The sequence below is a fragment of the Phocoena phocoena genome, chromosome 1 (assembly GCF_963924675.1).
Source record: "Phocoena phocoena chromosome 1, mPhoPho1.1, whole genome shotgun sequence".
In the NCBI taxonomy this organism is placed as follows: Eukaryota; Metazoa; Chordata; class Mammalia; order Artiodactyla; family Phocoenidae; genus Phocoena; species Phocoena phocoena.
In genome coordinates this window covers 104,419,209-104,436,902 of record NC_089219.1, presented here as the reverse complement: position 1 = coordinate 104,436,902, position 17,694 = coordinate 104,419,209, and the positions used below count along the sequence as shown (strand labels likewise).

General features: G+C 38.2%; 1 protein-coding gene across 1 annotated transcript in view; it reads left to right on the top strand.

The window, feature by feature from the left end:
* The window catches only part of GDAP2 (ganglioside induced differentiation associated protein 2), a 67,596-nt gene that overhangs the window by 20,910 nt on the left and 28,992 nt on the right, over nt 1-17,694 (top strand). The window contains exons 4-6 of the mRNA XM_065880734.1: nt 6,123-6,276; nt 6,687-6,775; nt 12,383-12,459. Coding sequence (XP_065736806.1) covers nt 6,123-6,276; nt 6,687-6,775; nt 12,383-12,459 — 320 coding nt within the window. The remainder of the gene's footprint in view (nt 1-6,122; nt 6,277-6,686; nt 6,776-12,382; nt 12,460-17,694) is intronic.

Genomic DNA, 17,694 nt, shown 5'->3' with positions numbered 1-17,694 from the left:
ACGAATCAACTGACAAAAGGTTAATCTCCAAAATATAGAAGCGGCTCATGCAGCTCAATATCAAAAAAACAAACAACCCAGTACAAAAATGGGCAGAAGACCTAAATGGACATTTCTCCAAAGAAGACATACAGATTACCAACAAACACATGAAAAGATGCTCAGCATCACTAATCATTAGAGAAATGCAAATCAAAACCACAATGAGGTATCACCTCACACCCATCACAATGGCCATCATCAAAAAATCTACAAACAATAAATGCTGGAGAAGGTATGGAGAAAGGAAACCCTCTTGCACTGTTGACGGGAATGTAAATTGATACAGCCACTATGGAGAACAGTATGGAGTATAGTTTTCCTTAAAAAACTAAAATAAGTACTACCATATGACCCAGCAATCCCACTACTGGGCATATACCCTGAGAAAACCATAATTCAAAAAGAGACATGTATCCCAATGTTCACTGCAGCTCTGTTTACAATAGCTAGGATATTGAAGCAACCTTTGTGTCCATCAACAGATGAATGGATAAAGAAGATGTGTCACATGTATACAATGGAATATTACTCAGCCATAAAAAGGAATGAATTGAATTATTTGTAGTGAGGTGGATGGACCTAGAGTCTGTCATACAGAGTGAAGTAACTCAGAAAAAGATAAACAAATGGTGTATGCTAACGCACATATATGGAATCTAAAAAATGGTACTGAAGAACCTAGTGGCAGGACAGGAATAAAGGGCCAGACGTAGAGAATGGGCTTGAGGACACGGCGGGGAAGGGAAACTGGGTTGAAGTGAGAGAGTTGCATTGACATATATACACTACCAAATGTAAAATGGATGGCTGTTGGGAAGCAGCTGCATAGCACAGGGAGATCAGTTCGATGCTTTGTGACGACCTAGAGGAGTGGGATAGGGAGGGTGGGAGGGAGGCTGAGGAGGGAGGGGATATGGGGATATATGTATACTTATAGCTGATTCACTTTGTTGTGCAACAGAAACTAACACAACATTGTAAAGCAACTATACTCCAATAAAGATATTAAAAAGAATAAAAATTCTAAAATAATGTTCCTATTAAAGGAATCATTAGTAGTTATAATTTTACAGAGGATTTTTATTGGTTCATTAAATACAAAAAAATTGATGTATGATTGCATAATAAAGTTTTTCTAATTCTAAGAGAAAAATGGACACTGCAAGAAAAGAAAACTACAGGCCTATATCTCTGATGAATATAGATGCAAAAATTCTCAACAAAATAGTAGCAAACAATACAGCAGCACTTTAAAAGAATCACACACTGTGATCAAGTGGGATTTATCCTTGGGATGAAAGGATGGTTCAACATACACAAATCAATAAATGTGATACACCACATTAATGGAATGAAGAGTGAAAATTATATAATCCTCTCAATAGATGAAGAAAAAACGTTTGACAAAATTCATCACATTTTTCTTGATAAAAATTCTAAACATGTTCAATGTAGAGGGAACATACTTCAACATATCCAGAGCAATTAGGCAAGAAAATGAAACAAAAGGCGTCCAAATCAGAAAAGAAATAAAATTATTACTGTTTGAAGGTAACATGATCTTATTTAGAGAAAATTGTAAAGACTCCACCAAAAAACTGTTAGAAGGGGCTTCCCTGGTGGCGCAGTGGTTGAGAGTCCGCCTGCCGATGCAGGGGACATGGGTTCATGCCCCGGTCCAGGAGGATCCCACATACCGCGGAGTGGCTAGGCCCGTGAGCCATGGCCGCTGAGCCTGTGCATCCAGAGCCTGTGCTCCACAATGGGAGAGGCCACAGCAGTGAGAGGCCCGCGTACTGCAAAAAAAAAAAAAAACTGTTAGAACTAGTAAATCCAGTAAAGTTGCAGGATACAAAATCAACATGCAAAAATCAGTTGCATTTCTATACAGTAACAATGAACCACCTGAAAATGAAATTCTGAAAACAATCCCATTTTACAGTAGCATCAAAAAGAATAAAATTCTTACTGATAAATTTAGTGAATAGGTAAGAGATCGGTACACTGAGAACTATAAAACATTGATGAAAGAAATTGAAGAAGACATAAGACATAAATGGAAAGATAGCCTGTGTTCATTGATTGAAAGAATTAATATTGTTAAAATATCTGTACTACTCAAAACCATCTATAGATTCAGTGCAATCCCTATCAAAACTCCAATGGTATTTTTCACAGAAATAGATAAAAGAATCCTAAAATTGGTATGGGACTACAGAAGACCCCAAATAGGCAAAGCAATCTTGAGAAAGAGGAGCAAAGCCAGAAGCAACACACTTCCTGATTTCCGACTATACTACAAGGCTGTAATAATCAGAACAGTAACAAATGGGACTACATCAAACTAAAAAGCTTCTGTACAGCACAAGAAGAGACATTTTCCCAAATAAGACACAGATGGCCAATAGGTGCATACAAAGGTGCTCAATAAAAACCACAGTGAAGGGCTTCCCCGGCAGCACAGTGGTTGAGAGTCCGCCTGCTGATGCAGGGGACACAGGTTCGTGCCCCAGTCCAGGAAGATCCCACATGCCGCAGAGCGGCTGGGCCCATGAGCCATGGCTGCTGAGCCTGCACGTCCAGAGCCTGTGCTCTGCAACGGGAGAGGCCACAACAGTGAGAGGCCCACGTACCACAAAAAAAAAAAAAAACCACAGTGAAGTATCACCACACACCTGTTAGAATGGCTGTTATTTTAAAAATGAGATAACATGCTGTTAAGGATGTGGAGAAAAGGGAACTGTTGTGCACTCATGGTAAGTATGTGAATTGGGATAGCTGTTATGGAAAACAGTATGGAGGTTCCTCAAAAGAATTTAAATGGAATTACTGTATTGTCCAGAAATTCCACTTCTAGGTGTAAATCCAGAGAAAATGAAATCATTATCTTAAAGAGGTATCTGCACCCCAATGTTCATTGCAGCATTATTTATGATAGCCAAGACATGGAAACAACCTAAGTGTCCATTGATGGGTGAGTGAATAAAGAAAATGTAGTGGTGGTGGTGTGTGTATGTATAAACTGTGTCTGTGTACATATTATATAATATATAGTATACACAGTGGAATATTTTTCAGCCATAAAAAAGGAAATCCTGCCATTTGCAACAATATGCATGACTTTGATGGTGTTATGCCAAGTGAAATAAAGTCAAAGGCATATTGAATGATCTCATTTATATATGGAATCTGAAAAAAGCTGAAGTCATAGAAACAGAGAATAGAATTGTGGTTGACAGGGGTGGGGGAAATGAGATGTTGGTCAAAAGAACAAACTTCAGGCTATAATATAAATACTAAAGTTGTACAGCATGGTGATTATAATTAATAACACTATTACATACTTGAAGGTTGTCAAGAGAGTAGATCTGAAGTGTTCTCTCTATAAAGAAAAGTAGTTATTTGAGGTGATAGATGCGTTAACTGACCTTATTGTGGTAATCATTTCACAATACATACATATATCAAATGACCATGTTGTACACCTTAAACATGGTCATTTGATATATGTATATATTGTGAAATGGTTACCACAATAATTACACAATGTTATATGTCAATTATGCCTCAGTAAAGCTGAGGAGAAAAGTACAGCATCAAAGTCAAGAGAGGCTGTTATTTATTCTGTCCTGTTAGGACCCCATGCTGCATAGTTTTCATCTTATTTTTGTTATTACTTTTTAAGAGTGATAGACTGGGATATACCTAAAAGAAAATGATTAGCATAGTAGACATTGTGGAAACCATATTATTTGAAGGAATAGTTTAAAGAGCTAGGATTAGCATAGAGAAAAGAAGATTTGAGGGAAATATGACTTGTTTGAGTGAATTAGGCCAAGATATTTTTCAAGATATCCCACCTTCTGGATATATCTGATTCACCTGAGGTACCATTTAGTTTATTGCTTTATCCCTTGTATTTCCTCTAAACTGGAAGTTATATCTAATGGAATCAAGTTTGGCTAAAATATTTCATAGGTGATGTTGTATTGTGTACTTAATATTGTCTCATATTAGAAGATACATGAAATCTGATTGACCTGTTAGTGGACCATTATTAAGAGGCTCTCCAGATTAGAGTGATGACAGTTTGATCCTTCCATTTGTACAGTTATATTTTATCCTTTGTGGCCGAAAGGTAATCAATAAGATGGTGTTTAGGCTCTATGAGTATCTAGTCCCTCATTGTACATTCACATAATGGTTTTAGCAACAATTTATAGTCCTAAATTATAGTTTGGGTGGAAATAAAATTCTACGTTAGAAATTATTTTCCAGATTTTTGAAGGCATTGCTCCATTGTTTTCTATTTTCATTATTGCTCTTGAAAAATCTCATATTATTATTCCTGATTCTTCATATGTTACTGGTTTCTTTTCTGGAAACTTTATGATCTCATCTTTATTTCTGATGTTTTTTTAATTGAAATTTAAGTGATTTAAGTAATTTAAGTGATGTGGCTTGGTCTGGTTTGGTTATTCCATGGGCTCTTTGAGTCTAGAAACTCATATCTTTCCATTATGGGAAATTTCTTGTTTTATTTTTTTAATAATTTCCTTCCCTCTGTATTCTCTGTTCTGTCTTTGAAGAAACTTTATTGGATGCTCTACCTCCCATTTCATCCTCCGAGTTTTATATCTGTTACCTCTTATTTTCTATCTGTTTATTTTCTGGACGATTTCCTCAACTTTAGCTTTAACCCATTTTTGAACTTTTTATTTCTGCTGTCATATTTTTCACTTGGCTATAACAATTAGATAAGTGCTTTTTCCTCTTCTCTGAATATTCTGTTTTTCATAACATTCTGGTTATGTTTCAGACATACTGTGTCTCTTCTCACCTCTTTGAGAGTATTAATTATAGTGTTGGGAGTTTTTTGGCTTGTTTTTTAAGTTTCCTTCCCTAAATTGCCTATTTTTTTTTTTAGCATTTGTGCCCCCCACACATACCCCGTTTCTGAGAGGCTTTCCTCACTTCCTGGTGATCCTCGAGTGTTAGCATATTCAAGAGAGGAATTGAGAAGGTACTGGGAAGCTTTGTGTGCATGGGCTTGGTGGATCTTGAAGCAGGTGATGAGCAGGAGCCCTGCTGTTTCATTGGGAGAACATCCCTCATCCCTCATTTATCAGAATCTGTAGGTCCTTTGGTTTGAGCCTCTTAGTCTCCTGGAAGGGAATCTTCCAGGGGTATAATCATGGATGTCTGTTTTGGAAGCCAGTTAGGAGCAGAGATCTAGAGCCATTACTGTTGAGTATAACAGTTTAATCAAATCCCCTCTTTTCAGCTGTGCCTGGGGTTCTTAGAGTCCAGAAGCTCTAGTGCAGCATCTCCCAAGAATAAACCTTCCTGTTGCTGTGGTGGTAAAGGAATCATCGCCTTGCTGTGCTGGCTGGGAGAGGGGTTGTTGCAGATTTGAATGTTTTTATGCAAACTTTTAACTCAGCCTCCTCTTTTTAGTCCCACTTCACATCATAGCCTTCAGAAGTTCTTAGGACCTCCAATTTCTGAGCCTTTTTAGTGTTCTGTAGTAATAACAACAATAATAGCTAATGCATGAATGCACTTTGCATATATTAACTCATTTAATCCTGTGAAATAAGTACTACTAGTATCCCCCTTATATAGGAAATTGAGGCATGGAGAGGCCAAGGGCTTGTCCAAAGGGTCATAGCAGGAACATGGTGGATTCAGGATTTGAATCAAAGCAGTCTGTCTTCAATCCAACACTGCCTTTCAGAACAGACCAGCTTGCTTCATGTTGGTCACCCCATTTCTGCAAGCAGTTATGTTTCTCTGCTTTGCTAAATCAGTTGCTTCTAGTCCACTGACTTTATTCCTTCCACAATTTTAATGATGCTTTTCTGCTTCATGTTCTCTCCCATCCTCTTTGTCTCTCTTTTTATACCTGTTGTATTGCTTTTTTGGGATCAGAGACAAATGTTTGTATTCAATCCATATTTTTAACTGGAATTTCTCAAAGTTCGTAATACTTTCTCTGTTTCATGCATTGTTCTGTTAGTTTGCTGGGTTTTTTTTTTTCCTAACAGCTCCATGACTTATATATTCTCCCTTGTTCCCAGGTTGCCGGACAGGTGAAGCAAAATTGACAAAAGGATTTAATCTAGCTGCCCGGTTCATCATTCACACAGTGGGACCTAAGTACAAGAGCCGCTATCGCACAGCCGCTGAGAGTTCCCTATACAGCTGCTACAGAAACGTACTTCAGCTGGCAAAGTATGGCTAGCTCAGTTCCTAGACATAGCATGCCATACATTGGTAAAGGCCCTGGTTTTAAAATGAAACCTAGCTATGAAAGTCAAATTTTGAGGGACTTAAATAATTTAGGAGGAACCTGAAGATAGAATTAATCATCTTCTCAAACGTGGCAGAGTAAGAGGAATACATTTGGGTGACTTGAGAATTTAACCAATTCCCATTTTACTTAGTTCCCATTTTACTCGGAATATATTTCCCCCAAATGGCGCAGTTAAATTATATGTTAATATAATTTTTACATAGCGCAGTTGGGTTAAATATTACAGTAGATTCATTGAAGGGACAGGGAAGGAGAAGTTAAGCTGCATTTTTTATTATTTATTATGAATGCTTAGAGTATAGTTTTTGTGTTTTCTGTTTGATTGCAGAGAGCAGTCCATGTCTTCTGTTGGATTCTGTGTCATCAATTCTGCAAAACGAGGTTACCCTTTAGAGGATGCAACACACATAGCACTTCGTAAGTAAGGTTGGGGGTACTGTACATAAATTAAATTTTAAAAAAGTTTTTTATCACTAGTTAAATAGTTGCAGCCAAAGAAGATTTGTTGATTAACTGATTGTGGCACTCTGGCGGGAAGTTTGTGTTGACAAGTTGCAGAGCTCTCAGTTTACTTTCTAGGTTTGACATTTTTATCCCTTTGAATAAAGGCTTAGAAAATTTGCCTATTAAGTTTGAAAATTATACCGCTGAGAAGTATGGCCAATGCATTGGGTATTTGAATCATAATTCAGAATAATCTTAGCAGGCAGCAACAGTGAAGTCAAAACAGATTTTGTAATATCAGATTGATACAGCACTGTCAGTTTAAGCGGTAGCTTTCACGTGTGCTATTTGAATATAAAACCTTGCGTTTAGGGTTTAAAAAGACTGGGCTCAATCATTATGAGCCAGAATGTTGTATATGTAAGATAAAAATATGACGCTTAGCTCGAGGGAGTCCCTGATCTCACTGTATGGTATACAGCTTCAGACCACGCCTAGAATTTTGCATCTAGTTCTGGCTGTCATATCTCATGAGACTGACAAACTGCAGGGCAAACAGTTTGAAACATTAGTGGTGTTTCTCCTAAAGAAGAACACACTTTTAGCATATATGGTGCCCAAATATATGGAGTCGTCTCATGTGGACTTACTCCATACTGTATTTTTAGAGCAATAGTTCTTAACTATTATGACTTCTTTGGAATTCATCATAAACTACACTGAGCATCTGAGGAAACAAAGCTGTGGACCCTTTTCCCGGAGGAATGCACTTATAGAGGGAATTTACATGCTATTTCAGGAAGTTCACAGATCCTTGTAAAGATTGTAAATAAGATCTCCAACTGTAGAAGACAGGTCTAAGACAAGTGACAAGGAAGAAGATTTGTTCCCCTTTGAGATAGGACTATCTGAAATAGAAAGTTTTTTTTTTTTAATTTATTTATTTTATTATTTATTTTTGGCTGCATTGGATCTTCGTTGCTGCGCACAAACTTTCTGTAGTTGCGGCAAGCAAGGGCCACTCCTCGTTGTGGTGCATGGGCTTCTCATTGTGGTGGCTTCTCTTGCTGTGGAGCATGGGTTTCAGGTGCGCAGGCTTCAGTAGTTGTGGCACGCAGGCTCAGTAGTTGTGACTCACAGGCTCTAGAGCGCAGGCTCAGCAGTTGTGGCACGTGGGCTTAGTTGCTCCGCGGCATGTGGGATCTTCCTGGACCAGGGCTCGAACCCGTGTCCCCTGCATTGGCAGGTGGATTCTTAACCACTGCGCCACCAGGGATGTCCTAGAGATGTTTTCATCTCTGTATTTCTAATGCTTTCTTATGTCAGGAATGCTTTACATATGGTCCTTGCTGAAGAAATAAGTATCTTAAAAAGGGATAAAAGAAATTCCATTTCACTTCTTCAACAACCGTGTGTTTTAGGTAGTGTAGTGTTTTAGGTATTTGCTTTACAAATAAAGAGGCTCAGAAATTTATCATTTTCTTAGGGTTATGCAGACTTGGAACATGTATCCAGGCCTTCTGACTCCCAAGTCTAGTAACCTATGTGTTGTACTAGATAATTCATTATGCTTGAGTTAGGACTGCTTTGGTGGGAAACTACTGTTACAGCTAGCCTGCATGTATTCTGAATGGTGCCTTACCAAAGCAAAGTTCCTACCTTTATATAATTCTCCTTGGCAAGGCTTTTGGCAGGTCTTAACTTTCTCTGGTTTCGTTTAGCCTGTGTCCCATATTCCTATATCATAACTTGAGATAGGCCTTTTATGTCTCCATTTTTTATTAAAGTAATTATATGGATTAGAATTTAAAGAGACACCATCATTTTGTAGCAAAGGCTCTGAAAAGGTAGTCAAGAAGACTGGTTTTTGGTCCCAGTTCTACCAGTCTAACTCTGGCTCTGTGGCCCTCAGATAAGTCACTTGATACAGTACCACAGAGGAGTCAGCTTTGAGCAGTAATTGTAGTAATAGCAGATAAAGATCAAAAGTAGGTATAAGGCCATAGTTCCTATGAGTCAGGAGTCTGGCTTGGCTGACTCTTCTGCTCGGGGTCTCCCATGGCAACAACTTAGGTGTGGGCCAGACAGTTCATCTCTGGAGCTTGGCGGGTACTTCTAAGTTCATGTGGTTATTGGCAGAATTCAGTTTCTTGCAGCTGTGGGACTGGAGGTCCCTGCTTTCTTGCTGCCTGTCAGCCGAGGGCCACTCGCAGTGCGTAGAGGCCACCTGAACTTCCCTGCTACGTGACCCTTTCCCAACAGGGCAGCCCACTTCCTCCAAGCCAGCAGGAGAAACTCTTCTTCCATCAGCCAGCCAGTGCCTCACACCATGTAACTCAACCACAGGAGTGACATTCTTCACTTCTGCTGGGTCCTTCCACATTCAAGGGCAGGAGATTCAACCAGGTTGTGACTCTTTGGACGTCATCTTAGAATTCTGCCTGTCACAGGGTAGAAAGCCAGCCCACTCTTCCTACCTTGAAATTGTCAACCAGAAACCCAGCATGTGCTTTTGTAAATGGTCCCTCAATTAAATTCTCCTCAAATTACAAAGAAAAAAACTAGGTATAAGGGACTTTGATGAAGCAATTTCTAGAAATTTAATTAGCACAAAGGAAAGGTAAAGCTTTAAGATAAGCAGGTTAACTTGTATAAGACCTGCTTGACTTATTACACCTTAAATCTAATAGCAGAACTATAACATCTCATTAAAAAATACACACACACACACACAAACAGTTGTGCCCTTTGCTCACATACTTTCTAAGCATCTGGGAAAAAAAATGGCTTTTAGGCTTTTGTAGCATATATGGGCCAAGAACAAATCTGAGGCTGGAACTCTTAAGTCCTTAGCTCCAAAAGCTTTCTTACTTATTAAACCATTATTGAAATTTATTTCATTTGAAATCTAAGTAATATCTGCATGATAGATATACTAAGTTATTTATCTTTTTTTCCTTAGTTCATATGCAGTTCAGTTCTTCTCCAGAAGAAACTTAAAGAAACATCTACATTTAGAGAAATGTATCATGTTATTTATCATTCAGCAGAACTGAGTGACTACTATATGCTAGGCCCTATGCTGTATAGAAGAGGATACAGTGGTGAGAAAAAAGGCAATGGTGTTGTTCTTATTGTGTTTCCGGTTTGGAAATTTTAATGTCACACATGTCATTCTCACCAGTTACAGAGTTTTTACTACAAGTTAGGCACATGGCATCCTAGCTGCTTGCAAAGAATAGTGCACAGTACAAAAACCTTATAGCCATGATATCACTTTTTTTTTTTCTCCTTTTTGCAGAATTACTTTTCTGAGTGAACTGTGCTGCTGAGGGAATTCAACTTGGTTACTAGTTGGCATCGTACGTTGTCTTCCAAAGGAAATGCCCCAGTTATACGCTGGGAAACTATTTTGTGTAAACATTAAAACTTGGTGTCAAAGTAAATGGGATGGAAGAAAATCGTTTTTTTTTTTAATTTCATCTTTTAAAAATTATTAAAGCACAATAGGGGGAGAAATGAAAAAATTTGTCACCTGACAGAAAGAGAATTAGGAAGATTTGTTCAGTCCTTCAACAAATGGGTCTCCTCTATTTAGGCTCTCAAGACACAGTAGTGAACAAGGCAAGCAATAGGTTGATAATCAGAGTCATAAAATGTTCATTCAGTTACTACTTTTGAATGATTGCTTGCCATATTCCAAAGGTGTACTAGGCCCTAGTAATATATATATTTTATTTTAAAGATTTTTTTTTTAATGTGGACCATTTTTAAAGTCCTCATCGAATTTGTTACAGTATTGCTTCTGTTTTATGTTTTGGTTTTTTGGCCCTGAGGCATGTGAGATCCTAGCTCCCCGACCGGAGATCAAACCTGCACTGCGTTGGAAGGCAACATTCTAACCACTGGACCACCAGGGCAGTCCCAAGGCCCTAGTAGTATTAATGTTAAGTTTACTTGGCCTTCAGAAAGCTCACAGTCTAGATATAAAATGCTATGCAAAGTTCACAAATAGAGGGCTGTTTAAAAGATTATGGGAGGAGCACACAGAAGGATGGAGTTCTATACAAAGGAGATGGCTTTTGACTGGGCCATGAAAAATGAGTAGGAGTTCACTAAGAGAGGGTCATGGTGGATGAAAGGTATTCTAGTCAAAGGCAACCATGCAGGCAGAGGTAGGGTAACATCAAAGTAAGTGGCATATTCGAAGTACAGCAAAGAAGCCAATGGCTAAAGCATAAGATGGGTGGGAAGAATAGCTGGAAATAGGACTAAAGGGCAGGGGTGGAGGGGTGGTTAATTGTCAGGGTGTGGAGAGCCATGCCATGGGGACTTTGGATCTTAACCTATAAGCAGTGCACAGCCATCGGAAATAGTTAGTAAGGAGGGTAACATAAGATAACTCAGGCAACAGTGAATATGTAGGCTTGGAAAGAGAACAGTTGAAAACTTATTGCCAACGTCTTTGTTAGCCTTGGGAGCCTGAGAGCAGCTGGAAGAGAAAAGGAATGGCTGTTAAAAATATTAGCAATAGAATTTAAAGCACATGATAACACATGGAAAATGCAGGATGAAGGAAGAAGTGTCAGAAGAATTCAGGATTCTAGCTTAGGTTAGTGGTTGGTTGTTGCTGTGTAACTGAAATAAGGAGTACAGGTAAAGGAGCAGGTGTTGGGGAGAGATGGAAGTCAGGTTTGGACCTGTTGGGATCAGGTTTGGACACGCTGAGTTTGAGGTCTCAGTTACCTGGGCAGATATGCCCAGCAGGCTGTAGGAAATTTCAGGTCTTTTGTTCAGAAAACAGAGTATAAAGATTTGGGAGCCATCAGCATGTGGAATATTATCTAATAATCAAATTAGTGAGCTCAAGAAAATATATATACCAAGAAAATTAAAAATATGGAGGACAGAACCTGGAGAGGACAATATTTTTAAAAGGTGGGGTGCGGGCATCTAGAGAGAGATTGCAGGTAAGTTAGGGACTGAGAAAAGGCCACTAGGTCTCATTATTAAGAAGTTTATAGAGAAAGAATAAGGATAAGATAGAAATTAAGAAAAAATAATTCCGTTTTGGTTCAATAGGATCTTGACAGGGATAAAGAGCTGAGGAGGACTTCTCATACTGTAACTGATTAATGGAAAGGCACTTGTGCTAGACCATTCTGGTCAGAGAGAGAGGTCCCAGAGAATAAAAAGAATATACTGGATAAGGGAGAATTGTCTGGAGTCAGCATCTTCTATCGCCAGGCACTATTTACTGGCAATAAAGCAGTAAATAAAATAAAGCTCTTGCTGTTGTGGAGCTTTCGTCTAATGGATGGGGCAGGGAGGGTGGGGAGGATATACAATAAACAGGAAACTCCACGAAATGTCCAGAACAGTTGCTCTGTAGGAAAGCAAATTAGGGAAGAGTTTTTAAATAGGGTGACCTGGGGAGGCTTTACTGATACGGTGTCACTGAGTACAGACCTGAATGACACGAGGAGTGATCCCTTACAGAAATAAAACTTTGAAGGGTTCGATTTTTCTTCACAATTAATTTCTTATTTATTGAATTAATCTTTCTATTCTTTTCCTCAGGCACCGTAAGGAGATTCCTCGAAATACACGGAGAGACTATTGAAAAAGTAGTATTTGCTGTCTCTGAACTTGAAGAGGTATTTTGCTAATTCTCTTGCATTGTTTAAACCTTATTTTCACTTGTAAGTGTTTGCCTCTGTCTCTTCATTATCTGTTAACTGAATTGCCAGCAGGGAAATCCTAATTATCTGTGCACATGTTCGGTAGTGGGGCTTACCATCATTTGTTGAAAAAGACTATACTGGAGACTAAAAGCAAGCCAAGAGGAGCATCTTGTCCATGTTCTTCACTGGTAAACTGTAATCACGCAGTAAACTCTTACAAGGTGGAGTTGTTCTGATTTACTCACTATATTAGCTCTCAAGACAGCTCAAGGCATCGCCTTACGACCTGAGCACTGGGTGCCTGGGCAGCATAACTGGAAAACCACCACTGCTGGAAAAGCCCTGTTATCTCTGTGACCTGGAAACAGGTGACAGCCTAGCCTAGTGGCTAGTATTGAGTAAGTTGTGAGGTTTATGGTTTGTTATGTGTGGTTAGGTTTAGTATGTTTCCATTTAATTTAGAGCCATTTTAGGAAATAAGTTCTTTTAAAAATCTTATTAAGCTTTATTTAGCTTTAGTGTGCTCTGTCCCATTCAGCTTGTATTACTTCTGAGTTTTGTGTCCTTGGGCAAGTTTTGTGTCCTCTCTGTGCTTTGATAAAAAATGAATACTAACAGTACTTATATCATAGGAGTTTTGTGATAAATGAATTAATACATGTGAAATAGCCATTCAGAGTATATGTAGGTACATATATAAGATATAAACCATTTTGAATTTGCTGAAGTAAGACACATTTACCATGTTTGCTACCTCTTCTTGTTTCACCTGGTTTGCCTATTCATTCATTCTCTCAGTGACCTATTATTGAATTCTAGGATATATCAGGTTTACTCCACTGGGTTCTGGGAATGCACCAGTGGATGAGTCATGGTCGTTGTCCTCAAGGAGCCCACTGTCTGTTGGTGGGGACAGACAAGTCAGATAAGTTATGGTAATTGTGGTAAGGGCATTAATGGAGGTATGGGAAGGACAGGAGCACACAGCTCCAGCCTGGCATGTGGTTAGGAAATGCTTTCCATAGATGGTGATATGTAAGTTGAAATCATTGTAAAAGGTAACTAAAATTTTCCAAAGGAAGGGCAAATAACAGTAGTCATACGAGCATAAGCACAGGCATATAAGTAAGAAATAGCAGAAAGGGTGTAGTGTATTGCATAAAATGTGAGGCTAGGAGTCGCAAAAATGCAAGTTAGGCAGGTGCAAGATCACTCAAGGCCTGGTATCTCATACTTTATCAGTCGTACAATGGGGGAACATGGAAGAGCTCCAAGTAGACGAATGATGCGGTCTCACTTCTGTATTAGCTATGTGGAGGGTGATTTTGAAGGAGAAAGACAAGTGACCAGAAGAGATAATAAGCGGTTGTAATATTCCAAGTGAGAAATGATCAGACCTGAACAAGGGCACTGGAGGTGTTGAAATTTAAAAAAAATATTAAACAAATTCAGCTGGAGTTGGAGGTCACAAATATGTAGGGGAAAAGAGAGAGGGAAGTTAAGGATGACTCCTGGATTTCTGGCTTGGATGACTGGATAATGATGCCACCAGTGAGATAGCAGGTAGAAAGGGGGGAAAATTTTAGAGAGGGGAAGGGATTGAAGACACGTTCTATTTTGAACATGTTGAATCCTAGGGGGTCAGTGTATTCAACTGATGATCAGCAGGCCATTGTGCTTGTCAGTCTAAAGCTGAGGAGTGAAGTCTGGGCTAGAGATTTGACCATGTCATAGAATAGGATACCAAGTAAGGTACCAAGGTAAGATACCCTGTTCTCAGGGAGTTTGTAGACTAATAGTTAGATAGCCAGATAAACAAAGACCACCCTGAAGTGTGGCAAGTGCTGTGCTGGGAGTGTACATCACAGTGCTGTGGCAGTCTATCAGGGCACCTAAGCCAGACCCAGGGGAACAGAGAAAAATTCTTCACCTTCAGTATACCTGAAAAAAATAGTCATTAACGTTTATCATCTAGGTCCAATGGACTTTTTTTTAAAAAGTCGTTTTAAGAATAATTTATTGAATAATAAAGGGATAATAAAAAACAATTTGATAAGGTATTTCAGTAAGAATTGAAATGTAACCAACCTTTTTATATCAAGTAAATTTTGTTGCACAAACATTGTAAAAGATGAAAGAATACTGTCACATCTTTCTAGTAAAATGTTCTTATCACAAAATCCTGTATGGTCAAGTTCTTCCTATAGTGACTCACTGAATGAGAATGCCATATTTCTACTTTGCCCATAGAAATATGTTGTTGACTCATGGGTTCTTGAATTTGAGAAGATTAATCTAGGATATTGTCATCTGAAGACTCAGTGTCTGAGATTCACTTCATATGATCAATCTTAACCTCATCTTTAATGAAGTGCTGCTGTCTGTGTCTTTACATCCACCTTTGATTCCTTTAATAATTCTGAAACGTCATCTGTGTTCAGTTGTCTTCTCTTTGCTATTTTGGGCTGAAAATGAAAAAGTCTGAATTCTCAAATCTTTCCAATGAAAGTTAAAAACAGACTACACATAAGAATAGAGATGCAAAAATTCTTAACAAAATATTAGCCAACTGAATCCAGCAACATATAAAAGGATTATGTAATATAACATCACCAAGTGGAATTTATCCCAGGAATGTTAGCTATGTTTTTTTGTATATAAAAAAATCCTAAGACGTCCACAAAAGAGCTGTTAGAACTAACGGAGCTCAGCAGGGTTACAGGACATAAGATCAATATAAAAAATAGTGTTTCTACACACTAGCAAAGAATAATCCAAAAATGAAATTAAGAAAACAGTTGCATTTACAGTAGCATTAAGAAGAATCAAATATTTAAGACTAAACTTAACAAAAGAAGTGTAAGGCTTGTACATTGAAAACTGCAAAATATATTTGAAGAAAAATTTAAAAGACCTTAATAAATAGAAAGATATCCTGTTTATGGATTGGAAGACAATATTGTTAAGATGGCAGTATTCCCCAAATTGTTCTACAGATTCAGCAAAATCCCTATCAAAATCCCAACTGAGTTTTTTGTAGAAATTGACAAGTTGTTTCTGAATTTCACATGGATATGCAAGGGACCCAGGATAGTCAAAACAACCTTGGAGAAAAAGAACAAAGTTGAAGGATTCACACTTAACTTATTTTGAAACTTACTCCAAGCACAGTAAATAAGACTATGTTGTACTGACACAAGAATAAACATATAGATCAGTGTAATAGAATTTTGACATGGCTGCCAAGACAATTCAATGAAGAAAGAATAAATAGTCTTATAAACAAATGGTATTGGAGCAACTGGTTATCCACATGCAAAAGAATGAAATTGAACCCCTACTTCACCCATATAAAGGAAATTAGCTCAAAATTTATCTAGGGACTAAGTATGAGACCTAAAACTATAAAACTGTTAGAAGAAAACATAGGTATAAATCTTCATGACCTTGCCTTAGGCAGTGGTTTCTTAGATATGATGTGATGTCAAAGACACAAGCATCCAAAATAAAAATAGGTAAATTGGTCACTCTTATAATTCAACAGTAAAAAGACAAATCACCCAATTTTAAAATGGACAAAAGTTGGTATTTACCCAAAGGAGTTGAAAATTTATGTCCTCACAAAAAACTACAAAAGATGTTTATAGCAACTTTATTAATATTTGCCAAAACTTGGAAGCACCAATATGTTGGTAGGTGAATGGGTAAATAAACTGTAATACATCCAGACAATGGAATATTATTCAACACTAAGAAGAAATGAACTATCAAGCTATAAAAAGATATGGAGGGACCTTAAGTGCATATTACTAAGTGAAAGAAGCCTATCTGGGACTTCCCTGGTGGCGCAGTGGTTAAGAATCCACCTGCCAATGCAGGGGACACGGATTCGAGCCCTGGTCTGGGAAGATCCCACATGCCGCGGAGCAACTAAGCCCGTGTGCCACAACTACTGAAGCCCGTGCGCCTAGAGCCTGCAAGCCACAATTACTGAAGCCCGCGTGCCAAGAAGCCCATGCTCCACAACAAGAGAAACCACTGCAATGAGAAGCCCACACACTGCAACAAAGAGTAGTCCCCGCTCACCACAACTAGAGAAAGCCCGCGTGTAGCAACAAAGACCCAACGCAGCCAAAAATAAATAAATAAATAAATTTATTTAAAAAAAAAAAAAAAAGATGCCTATCTGAAAAGGCTGCATACTGTATGATTCCAACCATCTGATGTTCCAGAAAAGGCAAAACTACCAAGACAGTAAAAAGGTCAGTGGTTGCAGGAGGATGGGGGAGGGATGAATAGAGCACAGAGGATTTTTAGGGCAGTGAAAATACTCTTTATGGTACTATAATGATGGATACAAGTCATTATACATTTGTGCAAACCTGTAGAATGTACAACACCAAGAGTGAACCCTATGGGTGATTAGACGTGTCAGTGTAGGTTCATCAGTTATAACAAATGTACCACTCTGGTGGGGGTTGGTGATAATGAGGGAGACTGTATGTGTGAGGGCTGAAGGGATATGGGAAATCTCTCTACCTTCTTCCCAGTTTTGTTGTGAGCCTTAAACTGCTATGAAAAGAATAAAATCTTAAAAAATGGGCAAAAGTTTTGAATAGACAAGCACATGGGAAGATGTTCTATAACATTAACCAATAAGGGAATATAAGTCAAAATCACAGTGAGGTACCACTTCACACTCACTAGTGTGACTTTAATTACAAAGACAGACAATAACAAGAGTTAGGATGTGGAGAAATTGGAACCCTCATACGTAGCTAGTGAGAATGTAAAATTGTGCAGCTGCTTTGGAAAACAGCCTGGCAGTTCCTAAAAAAGTTAAAAAGAAATTCCAGTCTTAGGTATATGCAGAATAGAATTGAAAACATATGTCCACACACAAAAACTTGTACACAAATATTCATATCATCGTTATTCGTAACAGCCAAAATGTGGAAACAACCTAAATGTCTGACTTACTGATAGATGGATAAACAAAATATGGTATATACATACAATGGAATATTAACCTATAAAAAGAATGAAGTACTGATATATCCTGTAGCATGGGTGAACCTTAGAAACATTATGCTAGGTGAAGAAAGCCAGACACGAAAACCATATACTGTATTCCATTTTAATGAAATGTCTGGAATAGGTAAATCTATACAGACAGAAATGTTAGTGGTTGTCAGGGGCTTGGGGAGG